The following is a 13,989-nucleotide window of genomic DNA, read 5'->3' on the forward strand; positions in this document are numbered from 1 at the left end:
GAGTGTCCCAGGCACTAACCTTCTGTCATCCTCAGGAAGACATTACCATCTTGGCATAGCAATGTGTGATGATAACAATATGCAGAGAATTACCAACCAGGGAAGCTCACCCAAGCCTTTGGTGTCCAGAGTTATTATTTCAGACCTGATTATATACTGCCCATGCAGCTACCTTTGGTCTTCACTTCCACAAGGTTAGAATTGATATGGTGTGTTCCAAAGCCTCTGTTATAAATCACACTGTTAGACTATCCAGTGACCAAAGCTCTCAAGTAAATATCACTGTCACACAAGACATTGCAGGAACCTAGAGATTACCTCCTAGCAGCCAGAGGTAAAGACCAGAACTCTCTCTGGGTAAAGTTAATTATTTCCTAGACAATATCGTATAGTGTGGAGATTCCTATATATCTAGACAAATGCTATGTGGCAAGTTTTCCTCTGGCCTTATGCAACTACATGTTGTGGAAAAGAGATAATGGGACTTAACAAACATTCCTTTGTCACCCAGACCATTGGGCAATATCTCCTAGGGTTTATAGTCAGACTAGTCTTAATTGAAGTTCTAATACCTGCTTTGTCATTAGCAATCTGTGTTAACTAAGTAAGACAAATCACTTTTGTGCTCCAGTTTTCTGATCTGTAAGATAAGCGCTTTCACTAGATTATTTGAGACTCCTCTGACTCTAACATTTTATTATTTCTTATATTATTTGATCAGACCATCTCCACTCCCATGAACCAACAATAGCTTCCTCTGGAGTACTCCTGGAGGTTAGAGGCAATGTATTATAATTCTTCTGTGTTCCTTGTAATACCAAACACTTAATAGATACACAAGAAAAACTTATTAGTTCATTTTATTCACCTTGAAGAAAAAAATGGGTGACTGTGTGGTCTAAGTAAGGTTCATTTGTTCTTTCTGAGGATACTTCAAACCCTAATTTCAGCCAGATCTTCAAACACCTAGAGTTGTAATCCTAACTGAAACTTAATTTATTCATGCAGTACTTTTGTATGCTATGAACATGTTTTGTTTCTTGACAAATTAGTTCGATTAATGTAGACTCCCTTGCTTGTAATGCTCTATTATGATTGTTATTCTTATGATAAAGATAGATAGATAAGGAGACTATTTCTGGAGATTGAGAGACTTGCCTTATAAATTATACAAAATATCAATGACATAGCCCCAACAAATTGTAGTATTAACTTGCTATTTTGTATAGAACTTTATATTCATAAGTTATCCTCCCTCCCTACCTCCATTTTTCTTTCTCTCTCTCTCTTGCCTTTTGAGGCATGGGGTAATTATATTTTTAAAACACTTTTTTTCAGGGCAGTTATGCCAGCTACAGTAGGTTAAAGAATAATAATCATAAAAATAAGACGTGGTGGAATGGAAAGGAATTATATCCTTATTTGATGACTATTATCTAGAGGTCCTGGGGTTTTTGCAAGCAAGTATGTAAACAAACTAAATCATAATATATCTGTCATTAATTCTGTGGTTTTGTTCATTTTTATCTTTTTCAGAGAGAGGTTTTATTTTGTTTTTTTTCTAAAGGGGTTTTCTTGGAAGCCTTTTCTTTGAGTGGAATCAGAGCTGAGATCCTAGAGAATTGATTCTAGAGATTATATTAAAGAAAGAAAACCCACAAAGTAAACCTTTAGGGGGAAGAAAATGTGTTGAGGCTGGGCATGGTGACTCATACCTATAATCCCAGCACTTTGGGAGGTAGAGGCAGGAGGATTGCTTGAAGCTGGGAGTTTAAGACCAGCCTGGGCAACATAGTGAGATCCCATCTCTACAAAAAATTTAAAATATAGCCAGGCATGGTGGCACATGCATATAGTTCCAGCTACTTGGGAGGCTGAGGTCAGAGAATCACTTGAGCCCAGGAAGTTGAGGCTGCAGTGAGCCCTGATTCCGCCACTGCACTTCCACGTGGGTGACAGTGAGACCCTGTCTCAAACAAACAAAAAAAAAGACAAGACACTTCGGATGTGATCAGTAAAGAAATATTAGGCCTACACAAAAAAAGTTGAAAGGGAATCTCTACAATATTTAAAAATACCCAGCAGATGGTATAGTAGAAAAGACCATTTAAAGATAATTTCAAAAATTGCAATTGTGAAAGATTGTAATAGCCATTCAGTTGCAAACCCAAAATCAATTCGTCAGGTATTACACTTTTTCTATCCTATTATAAATATTGCCAGGCGTGTGGCTCATGCCTATAATCCCAGCAGTTTGGGAGGCCGAGGCAGGTGAATCACCTGAGGTCAGGAGTTCGCGACCAGCCTAGACAATATGGCAAAACCCCATCTCTACTAAAAATACAAAAATTTGCTGGGTGTGGTGGCGTATGCCTGTAATCCCAGCTGCTTAGGAGGCTGAGGCAAGAGAATCACTTGAACCCAGGAGGCGGAGATTGCAGTGAGCTGAGATCACGCCATTGCACTCCAGCCTGGGCAACAAGAGTGAAACTCTGTCTCAAAAAAAAAAAAAAAAAGTAATACAGTATTATAAATATTGAGACTAATGAAGTCTGGAAAAACAATTCTTTGTTCAATTGTTTTCTGGTCTTCTGGTCCATAGTATACCTCATGCTCATGTATACTAAATATGATGGGTACATGATCATTCATTATGTGTATTCCCTTTTAACAACTGTAGATGAGTTATATATAACATTAATTACCTATTAAAAATATATATATAAAGGGATATTCAATCTATATATACAAATATACATAAAAGGATAGCTCAGGGGAAGATGGTATAAATGTGGAAAGAAAATTCTTGAAAGAAGTACAAAAAAAAGATCCTCAGAAGAATTTGTGGGAAGAACTAGACTAAACAAAGACTTGAAAGCTTAGAGGTTATGTTTTTCAAATCAGTTCTAAGAGTAATTTTGTAATGGGTCTTTGGTCAAGTCTAATTGTAGATATTCTAATTATGTAGGTATTCTAATTATATATATTCCCAACTGTAAAATTAATGTGACAAAATAAAAAGTATCTCATAGAAGAGTGAAAGATATCTAGCACCATTGCTGGTACACTCTGAAAAAGATTACCTGCTAGGGAAAAAGTTATTTTGAATCTAAGCAGATTTTTCTAAGAAATTAAAATTCAATTGTTTTCCTCTTTTTATCCCAAAGAGCATTATACCTGCTCCCAAAGCCTCCCAACCCTTTGTATGTTTTGTATGTACTGCATCCCTAGCTCAGTGATAGTTAATTATTTCTAATTTATGAGAGGGTATTAAAAATAGCTTTTGATCACTAGTGACAGTTTACCTAATTTTTAATTCAGATAAGTTGTAGAATTTCTAGATTCAGATTGAGGAAGTTTGAAGAATTAGTAGCAAAATAGGTTCATTTGGTTTTTAAAAGGTTTCAAAATTAGTTTTACTTAAATATGCTCTCCAAAGCAAGTAGAGTAAAAGTATTTTGATAAAATATGCATCTGATTTGTAGACACTAGTCCTGTTACTAATTGCCAAGAAACAAGTTTTTATTCAAAAGAATAGTTTGAATTATGGAGTTTGCCAAATAATTTTAAGAGTGAGAGCTCTCGCAAGCTGTTCATTCAACCATCTCCTTAACTCTAGGTAGACTGTTTCTGTGACATAGTTGTAGTGTTTAAACAACAGAGTAAAAATGAGGTAGACAAGATTCAGTAACTCTGTTTCTTAGAAGTTAGATCAATACCAGTGCGTTTTTTATGACCTTGTATGTGTTCAGATTTAGCTCCTGCCTCATAACTGTGGATGTATGCATATTTGTACATGTTTTTCCACCTAGTTGAAAAGAATGTGGTTTTTTTGAGGTGGCTAACTTAGGAGGCATTCTGTTAATGCCATAAATTAGAAGCTAGTTTTTTGGTTTTTTGGTTTTTTTTTTTTGGAGACAGAGTTATGCTCTTGTTGCCCAGGCTGGAGTGCAATGACGTGCTCTTGGCTCACTTCAACCTCCGCCCCCTGGGTTCAAGCGATTCTTCTGCCTCAGCCTCCTGAGTAGCTGGGATTACAGGCATGTGCCACCAGGGCTGGCTAATTTTTTGTATTTTTAGTAGAAACAGGGTTTTACCATGTTAACCAGGCTGTTCTCAAACTCCTGACCTCAGGTGATCTGCCCACCTCGGCCTCCCAAAGTGTTGGGATTACAGGCGTGAGCCACCGCGCCTGGCCTAGTTCTTTATTTATAATGTGACTGTATTTCAGAGAGTGTTTTAAGATGGCTCAGAAACAAATTAAATTCTCAGAAATGGAAACCTTGACCTTGATCTCATTTGTCCCATGTTTTCTATTCAACTGAGTCAACGAACTGTGTAGTCTAACTAAATTTTAAATGTCATCAAACTCACGTCACCCTCAGCTGTCAGCTTCGGCCTCCTGCAAATCAGATCATTAGTGAAAAAGCATAATCACTACCCTGTGATATCCCCTACCATTATAATAATCTACTAGGGAAGAAGAAAAAAAAGTCAAATATGGCTCATATTACCCTCTAAGAAGATATAGTACCCTTGAGTAAGTACTGGTGAAACTTTTATGAGCTCTGCCTTTCTCTTATAAGGATGCTTCTGCCACTGTTCCAACTAAAAACATCTTTGGTTTACTGAGATGTGGATAAACTGAACCCAGTTTGACTTAAAATGAGAATTATGTTGTTAGGAGTAGCGAACTGCATTGTGAAATACATCTCAGATTGAGGTTGTACAGAATGTATGGTAACTGACTTTGCCCTTGGTGGGCATATTTTTTTTCTAATAATTTATTCATTCTTTTATTCAGTATGCACCTTATGTAAGGTACTGTTCTTTACAAGTGAGACAGAGTGAAGAACAAAACAGCCTAGATCCTCATGGAGCTTACATTCTTGTGTTTGGAGAAAGACCAAAAAACAAGCAAATAGAGTAATTTGCAGGGGTGATGATAAGTGCTGTTATGGAAATAAACAAGATTATGTTATAAGGTTGGGGAAGGGTTTTGCTTTAAATAGGATGATCAGGGAAGGCTTCTCTGAGGTGACATTTGTATCTGACCTGACAATGGGTTAGGAACTCACCATTTGAGGAGGTGAAGGAAGAATATTGCAATTGAAGAGAATAACAAGTATAGAGAATCTGAGGTAAAACTGAGTTTGGTATGTTAAAAGAAGGGACCGAGGTCAGTGTGGCTACAGTATAGTGAGCTAGAAGAGCAGGAATGAGATGAAGTTGACAGGGCAGGGATCTTGACCTTGTAAGCCATTGTAAAACACTTGGATTTTACCTTAAAAGCAGTGTTAAGATTAATATCCTGATGCCTGTGAACCTGAGCTTTAAAATGCATTCTTTTTTTTTTAATCACTTTTTAAACTTTACAGCTAACAGGAAATATACTTAATTTAAAATTTTTAAATTTAAGTATTGCTTCTTTTCCAACTCTTGTGCTTTTCTTTACATTAGAATCATCTTATTGTGAAGGTTCCCCCCTATCATGACCAACATATAACTTTGCCTGTGTCAGTGGGAATATATGTAGTGACGAATGCTGGAAGATCTCATGATGTTCAACCATTCACTTACACTCCAGACACAGGTATGTCAAAATGAAAAATTCAGAACTAAAACAAATAATTAATTTCCAGTTTTTTGAAAGAATATGAAGATGACTAGCCAACCAAAAAGAAAGTTGCTCACTAAGATGAATTGATGTTAGTTTCTTTTGGATATGACATTATTTTCTAAGAAGACAGCCGCCAAATACTGCTTTTACTCTTATGTTAAGGAATCATTTCTACCTTATACTATAATAATAAAAGCCAGCAATGCTCTGAAGTCAGATTCTCTGAAGCTATCTTACAGGTTACTCCTCCATAAGAATTTCCATGCATTGACTACCGCTTATGTGCAGAAACCTGAAAGTGACAACTTTGGGAAATTGCTAATAGTTTAGTTTGGCTGGTTTATAGGGTACATTTTGAGACAGAGAAGAGATAAACTAGAGTGACAGGTGATAAAATTAAAAATCCCAAAGACTGATGGTGAATAAATATTTTTTTCTTTCTATATTGCCCCATAATACCTGATAAATATTTTAAATAAAACTTTGGTTGGGTTAAAACAATGTTTTAGGCTGGGTGTGGTGATGCACACCTGTAATCTCAGCACTTTGGGAGGCCGAGGCGGGTGGATCACCTGAGGTCAGGGGTTTGAGATGAGGCTGGCCAACATGTTGAAACCCTGTCTCTACTAAAAATACAAAAAAAAAAATTAGCTGAGTGTGGTGATGGGTGCTTGTAATCCCAGCTACTGGGGAGGCTGAGGGAGGAGAATTGCCTGAACCTGGGAGGTACAGGTTGCAGTGAGCTGAGATTGTGCCATTGCACTCCAGCCTGGGCGATAGAGCAAGACTGTCTCAAAAACAGAAAACAAAACAAAAACCTGATATTTTAGAAATGAGAGGAACTAAATTTTTTTTTGCATGTGAGTGGGAGACAGAGTCTCGCTGTGTCGCCCAGGCTGGAGTGCAATGGCGCGATCTTGGCTCGCTGCAACCTCCACCTCCTGGGTTCAAGCTATTCTCCTGCCTCAGCCTCCCGAGTAGCTGGAACTACAGGCATACACCACCACGCCCAGCTAATTTTTGTTTTTTTAGTAGAGACGAGGTTTCACCATGTTAGCCAGGCTGGTCTCAAATTCCTGACCTTGTGATCCACCTGCCTCGGCCTCCCAAAGTGCTGGGATTACAGGCATGAGCCACCACGTCCGACCCTAAAATGTTCAAAGTTTAGAAGATACCTATTTATGAAGTGTCTCACAAGTTATTTGCCTGCATTCATTTAGATGCCTGAAAAAAGCAAAAAGCCTCCTTTTGGCAGAAATGGGGAGAACATTTTGGAAATGGAAACTCCTTGCATGCTCCATTGACCTAGGCTTGGCTTCTGCCATGATTACCATTGGTTCAGTTCAGTCCAGTCTCAAGCATACTTCAGAATTAGCAGTTCTTCTCTATCTGTAGTTTATTAGTATGTTATTTCCATATAGTTCAAGATCCAGTGAGGTAAAAGGTAAAGAATGGGGCAGAGAAAGAAAGCCCTGGCATCAAAAAGTGAAGAAAACAGTAGCTAGGACAGAATTACAACTAGTTTAAGTTAATTGCTTTCTATCACTTAATTTTTCTATTCACTATTCTCTTTTCTTTTCTTTTTGAGATGGAGTCTTGTGTTGCCCAGGCTGGGGTGCAGTGGCCTGATCCTGGGTCATTGCAACCTCTGCCTCCCAGGTTCAAGCGATTCTCCTACCTCAGCCTCTCATGAGTAGCTGGCACTACAGGCATGCACCACCACACATGGCTAATTTTTGTTAGTAGAGACAGGGTTTTGCCATGTTGGCCAGGCTGGTCTCAAACTCCTGACCTCAGGTGATCCGCCCGCCTCGGCCTCCCAAAGTGCTGGGATTACAGGCGTGAGCCACCACTCCCAGCCTCCTACTTTATTTTTAATCGTATCTGAATTTTGCAACATTATTTTCTGCTAATTTGTTACAAAAGGTATGCCACAGTACAGCACTGTTAAAATACCCCTTGAAGTCCTGGCGTGGTGGCTCACACCTGTAATCCTAGCACATTGGGAGGCCGAGGTGGGTGAATCACTTAAGGCCAGGAATTCAAAACCAGCCTGGCCAACATGGTGAAACCCCCTCTCTACTAAAAATACAAAAATTAGCCAGGCATGGTGGTGGGCACCTGTTTACCCAGCTACATGGGAGGCTGAGACAGGAGAATCTCTTGAACCCGGGAGGTGGAGGTGGCAGTGAGCCAAGATCACACCACTATACTCTAGCCTGGGAAACAGAGTGAGACTTTGTCAAAAAATAAATAAATAAATAACCTTGATATTTGTCTCAGAATTAAAGATCATGTGTGAAAACTTTGGACCAAAAAGGCAAAGTTTAGAAATAACATCCTGGCTTCAACAAAAATAGGAGAAAGAAGATTGGCTTATTCTCAAAGACCAAATATTTTATTGTTTCCTTTCTAGGAAGGCTTAAAACATCTAAGGAAATTTGATATAAAATTAATAATAGTTGGCTGGGCATGGTGGCTCACGCCTGTAATCCCAGCCAGCACTTCGGGAGGCCAAGGCAGGTGGATCACGAGGTCAGGAGATCAAGACCATCCTGGCTAACACAGTGAAACCCATCTCTACTAAAAATACAAAAAAATTAGCCGGGCACAGTGGCAGGCACCTGTAGTCCCAGCTACTCGGGAGGCTGAGGCAGGAGAATGGCGTGAACCTGGGAGGCAGAGCTTGCAGTGAGCTGAGATTGCGCCAGTGTAATCCAGCCTGAGTGACAGAGCAAGACTCCATCTCAAGAAAAAAAAAAAAGAGAAAATTAATGATAGTTAAAGCATTTTAGTAACTGATAGTTACTAAATATTGACATTTAATGTTTTGCAGGAGCTTGCACAAACGTGAGAAGAAAGATGGTATAATTAATACATAGGATTTGTTTCCTGATGAGCTTCTGCATCAGTTGTGTTGGAAGGGAAAGGAGTTTATGTCAGGAAATAGCCTTAAAGGTTTTGCTATCCTGAAAACACTGAGATTTTCTTGTCTTCACTTGTTTCTTTGTTTTTATTGATATGAGACTTCAGGACTTTGAAGTACTTAGCATCAACACTAAGAATCATCATTTCTTAGTGATAAATGCTAATTATTAGAAATTGGCATTTGATAAATTGCTGAATAAACAACTTTTAAGTATTCTACTTCAAAGGCTATACTAATTGCCTAATTTTGGCCATTCTTAGGCAATCATTACTGTATGTTTGCTCTTTCAAGTTTTCCCCCAGCATATTTTGTATGTTACAGATAGCAATCACTCTTAGAAAACCTTGTTTGAATAAATATAAGGTATGCAAACTTCATAATACAATCTAATGTCTTAGCTTCTGCCTCTATGATACAGCTAATTAGTCTTGCTGCAATTTTCGTGTTTTTGTTTTTGTTTTTGTTTTGTTTTGTTTTTTTGAGATGAAATCTTGCTCTGTCACCCAGGCTGGAGTGCAATGGCGTGATCTCGGCTCACTGCAACCTCCACCTCCCAGGTTCAGGCAATTCTCCTGCCACAGCCTCCGAAGTAGCTGGGACTACAGGTGCCTGCCACCACACCTGGCTAATTTTTGTATTTTTAGTAGAGACGGGGTTTCACCATGCTGGCCAGGCTGGTCTCTAACTCCTGACCTCAAGTGATCCGCCCGCCTCAGCCTCCCAAAGTGTTGGGATTACAGGCATGAGCCACAATTGTACTTTTTTGTATTTTATGAAATGTGATAATCTTTTCAAGTGTCCATGAGAAGTGTCTTGGAAGCCATGAGAGAGAATATGATTTCAGGAAAACTTGGGCACAGAGAATTTGGCCTATCTCAGTATGACAAACTAATAGCTGTTGTGATTCATTTAGGGACTGTTGTTAAATATTTGATTACTCGATAGTGTATTATTATAGCAGCCAAAACAAGGTCCATCCTAATATTTACAGGTTGGAGTAGAAGTGGTGACTGTTAATACTATTTGTTGAAATACTTAAAAGTTATAAATAAAACTAACAAATCATTAAGTGAAATACCTCCTATCTTATTTTGACCAAAATACCCTCATAACAACCTGAAAGGCTAAATTTGAATTTAGAATTTTCAAACTGCTTTGAGTTCTAAGCTGGGCTATGGTAGCATGAGGAGAGAACATCCCTGCCTGCTACCCTTCTTTTGCCACTTTTTGGCTCCATCCTATACTTGGAAGCCTTTGATACCTTAATCAGTGTTTCCACCTAATATGCCTAAGAGTGCTCACAAAATCTAGGATAGTTGTACAGAAAATCTAGGGATTGGCCGGGCACGGTGGCTCACGCCTGTAATCCCAGCACTTTGGGAGGCCGAGGCGGGCAGATCACGAGGTCAGGAGATCGAGACCATCCTGGCTAACACAGTGAAACCCCGTCTCTACTAAAAAATACAAAAAATTAGCCAGGCGTGGTGGCAAGTGCTTGTAGTCCCAGCTACTCAGGAGGCTGAGGCAGGAGAATGGCATGAACCTGGGAGGCAGAGCTTGCAGTAAGCTGAGATCACGCCACTGTACTCCAGCCTGGGCAACAGAGCAAGACTCCATCTAAAAAAAAAAAAGAAAGAAAAGAAAATCTAGGGATCCTGGGTGCCTGTTACATGGTCTAAAGGTAGGGTCAAGGCAAAGGCTCAAGTGAACATATCCTGGTTCCACACATTCTTCCAGGTACAGACCTTCTAACACCCAGTGGGGCCATACTGCCCCAAATCAAAATGTGTATTCTCTCAGGCACTTAGATACTTTTCAGAGTCATAAAACCTTTGTATTATTGATAGTCTCTGAAGCTTTGCTTAGCCATTAAAACATCTTAATTTTTTTTTTTTTTACTTCAGCCTATTCAGACACAAAAATCACACTAGATATTATTTGCTGTAACTCCACAGTGGTGATTTCTATAAGAAATGGGGATGTAATATTTAACATCTTTTTTTTTTCTAAAAAGAAATTACTGGCTGGGTGAGGTGGCTCACATTTGTGGTCCTGACGCTTCAGGGAGGCCAAGGCAAGAGGATCACTTGAGCCTGGGAGTTTGAGACCAGCCTGGGCGATATAGTGAGACCCCCCACCCCCATCCCTACAAAGAAAAAATAATACTAAGCTGAGCATGGTGGCATGCACCTGTAGTCCCAGCTACTTGGGAGGCTGAGGTGAGAGATCGCTTGAGCCTGAGAGATTGAGGCTGCAGTAAGCCGTGATCATGCCAATGTACTCCAGCCTGGACAACACAGCAAGACCCTGTCTCAAAAAAAAAATAATAAGAATTTAAAAATAACTCATAACATGATTTAAAAGTAGAAATTTAGATTTTTTTCAAGGATTAGTTTATATTTTTAAATCTATTGTTACTAGAATTAATGTCATGCATAAATATGTGTGTTTTTTTCCATTCAGTTGCCTATAAATCATTTGTTGGACCTACTGTGAAGCATACTAAGATAAATTATTTAACTTCATTCTCAGGAGATGTGTACAGATTTCTCTCTTTATTTTTGTTATAACTATCATTTGACATGTTAGAAAATATGAAATAAATATATCGAAAAATAGAAATTGGCTGGGTGTGGTGGCTCACGCATGGAATCCCAGCACTTTGGGAGACCGAGGTGGGCAGATCACCTGAGGTCAGAAGTTAGAGACCAGCCTGACCAACGTGAAGAAACCCCATCTCTACTAAAAATACAAAATTAGCAGGGTGCGGTGGGGCATGCCTGTAATCCCAGCTACTGGGGAGGCTAAGGCAGGAGAATTGCTTGAACCCAGGAGGCGGAGGTTGCAGTGAGCTGAGATCGCGCCACTGCACTCCAGCCTGGGCAACAAGAGCGAAACTCCGTCTCAAAAGAAAAAAAAGAAGAGAAAAGAAAAGTAGAAATTAAGGCCAAGCACGGTGGTTCATGCCTGTAATCCCAGCAGTTTGGGCGTCTGAGGTGGGCAGATTGCTTGTGCTCAGCAGTTTGAGACCAACCTGGGCAACATGGCGAAACACCATTTCTACCAAAAATATAAAAATTAGACTGGCGTGGTGGCGTGTGCCTGTAGTTCCAGCTACTCAGGAGGCTGAGGTGGGTGATGGCTTGAGCTTGGGAGGTGGAAGTTGCAGTGAGCCGTTATCACGCCACTGCACTTCACCCTGGGTGACAGAGCCCCAGACCCTGTCTCAAAGGAAAAAAATATATATATATATTCAAATAAAATATATAATCATTTGAAGCAAGAACCAATTTATTTGTAATTTATTAAACTTTATTTTTTAGAACTGATTTATATTCTTAGGCCCATTAAATTTATAGTTTAAATTTGTTATAGTAGGCTGGGCACTCAAGCCTGTAATCCCAGCACTTTGGGAGGCCAAGGCGGGCAGATCACTTAAAGTCAAAAGTTTGAGATCATCTTGGCCAGCACGGTGAAACCCCATCTCTACTAAAAATACAAAAATTAGCCTGGCAGCCAGTGCGGTGGCTCACGCCTGTAATCCCAGCACTTTGGGAAGCCAAGGTGGGCAGATCACCTGAGGTCAGGAGTTTGAGACCAGCCTGGCCAACATGGTGAAACCCCATCTGTACTGAAAATACAAAAATTACCCAGGTATGGTGGTATGCGCCTGTAGTCCCAGCTACTTGAGAGGCTGAGGCACGAGAATCCCTTAAACCCGGGAGGTGGAGGTTGCAGTGAGCCAAGACTGCGCCATTGCACTCCAGCCTGGGTAACAAGAGCAAAACTCCGTCTCAAATAAATAAATAAATAAATAGCCTGGCATGGTGGTGTGCACCTGAAATCGCAGCTACTCAAGAGGCTGAGGCAGGAGAATCACTTGAACTTGGGAGGTGGAGGTTGCAGTGAGCCAAGATCATACCACTGCACTCCTCCTGGGCGACCTAGTGAGACTGCCTCAAAAAAAAAAAAAAAAATTGGCTGGGCACGGTGGCTCACACCTGTAATCCCAGCACTTTGGGAGGCCAAGGTGGGTGGATCACGAGGTCAGGAGTTCAAGACCAGCCTGGCCAAGATGGTGAAACCCTGTCTCTACTAAAAATACAAAAAAATTAGCTGGGAGTGGTGGCGGGCGCCTGTAATCCCAGCTACTCAGGAGGCTGAGGCAGAGAATTGCTTGAACCCAGGAGGCGGAGGTTGCAGTGAGCCAAGATCGCGCCACTGCGCTCCAGCCTGGGCAACAGAGCGAGACTCTGTCACAAAAAAAAAAGATGGGGTTTCACCATGTTGGTCAGGCTGGTCTTGAACTCCTGACCTCAAGTGATCACCCGCCTTGGCTTCCCAAAGTGCTGGGATTACAGACGTGAGCCACTACACATGGCCTGGTTTTGTTTTGCTAAGTGATCACATGCTCCGCCCACTTGGAGATTGGAGAATTTAGAGGATAGAAATTTACCTCAACTAGAATTTCTGCTAAACAAATAATTAAATGATACTTTGTGACAAGATATTCTAATTAAAGAATTTAAGATATAAGGTTTTTAGGATGAGTAAATGTAGATAAATACATTAATCTTTTTTTTAATAGCAGCAGCTGGTGCTTTGAATGTAAATGTGAAGAAGGAAATATCTAGTCCAGCAAGACCTTGCTCTTTTGAAGAGGCCATGAAAGGTACCAAGTAAATTCTTCTCAAAAATCGTAATTGGGTGCTCCTGTATGTTTTCTCTAGCATACCTTACTATTTTGTTTTCTCTTAGGTACTTACAGTACTTTGCAGGGTATCTTCCATATTGTAAAATAAATATGTGTTTAACTTTACTAAATGTAGAGACTTGTTTTCCAATTTGATATTTTTCTTGCTGAATATGTTTATATATATATATATATTTTTAAGTATATTGGAGTGGAGGAGTTTTGTTTTTTTTTTTAATTCCCCAATATTAAAAGTATATGAGGCTGGGCACAGTGGTTCATGCCTGTAATGCCAGCACTTTGGGAGGCCGAGTCAGGTATATCATTTGAGGTCAGGACTTCAAGACCTGCCTGGCCAACATGGTGAAACCCTGTCTCTACTGAAAATACAAAAATTAGCCAGGGGTGGTGGCAGGTGCCCATAGTCCCAGCTGCTCGGGAGGCTGAGTCAGGAGAATCTCTTTAATCTGGGAGGCAGAGGTTGCAGTGAGCCAAGGTCATGCCACTGTACTCCAGCCTGGGCAACAGAGCGAGACCCTGTCTTAAAAAAAAAAAAAAGGTGAAATAAGGCCAGGCACGGTGGGTCACACCTATAGTCCCAGCACTTTCGGAGGCCAAGGTAGGAAGATTACTTGAGTCCAGAAATTTGAGACGATAAATATCCATTGGCTAATAATTAAATGCATCATCTGTAGTTATTGCTGAACAGATATGGGCAGCACAGTGAGAAGATTTCTTGTCTCTACA

At 40.1% G+C, this 13,989-nt stretch overlaps 1 protein-coding gene across 11 annotated transcripts in view; it reads left to right on the top strand.

The window, feature by feature from the left end:
* NFAT5 (nuclear factor of activated T cells 5) overlaps positions 1 to 13,989 on the top strand; it is a 141,115-nt gene that overhangs the window by 108,505 nt on the left and 18,621 nt on the right. For 8 of the 11 annotated variants that reach the window (XM_031002553.3, XM_031002555.3, XM_055366295.2 and 5 more), the window contains 2 exons: positions 5,461 to 5,593; positions 13,138 to 13,221. In XM_031002553.3, the coding sequence (XP_030858413.2) occupies positions 5,461 to 5,593; positions 13,138 to 13,221 (217 nt within the window). The remainder of the gene's footprint in view (positions 1 to 5,460; positions 5,594 to 13,137; positions 13,222 to 13,989) is intronic. The other 3 variants (XM_055366291.2, XM_031002554.3, XM_063699687.1) reach the window with 1 other exon arrangement.

The sequence above is a fragment of the Gorilla gorilla genome, chromosome 18 (assembly GCF_029281585.2).
Source record: "Gorilla gorilla gorilla isolate KB3781 chromosome 18, NHGRI_mGorGor1-v2.1_pri, whole genome shotgun sequence".
Taxonomy (NCBI): Eukaryota; Metazoa; Chordata; class Mammalia; order Primates; family Hominidae; genus Gorilla; species Gorilla gorilla.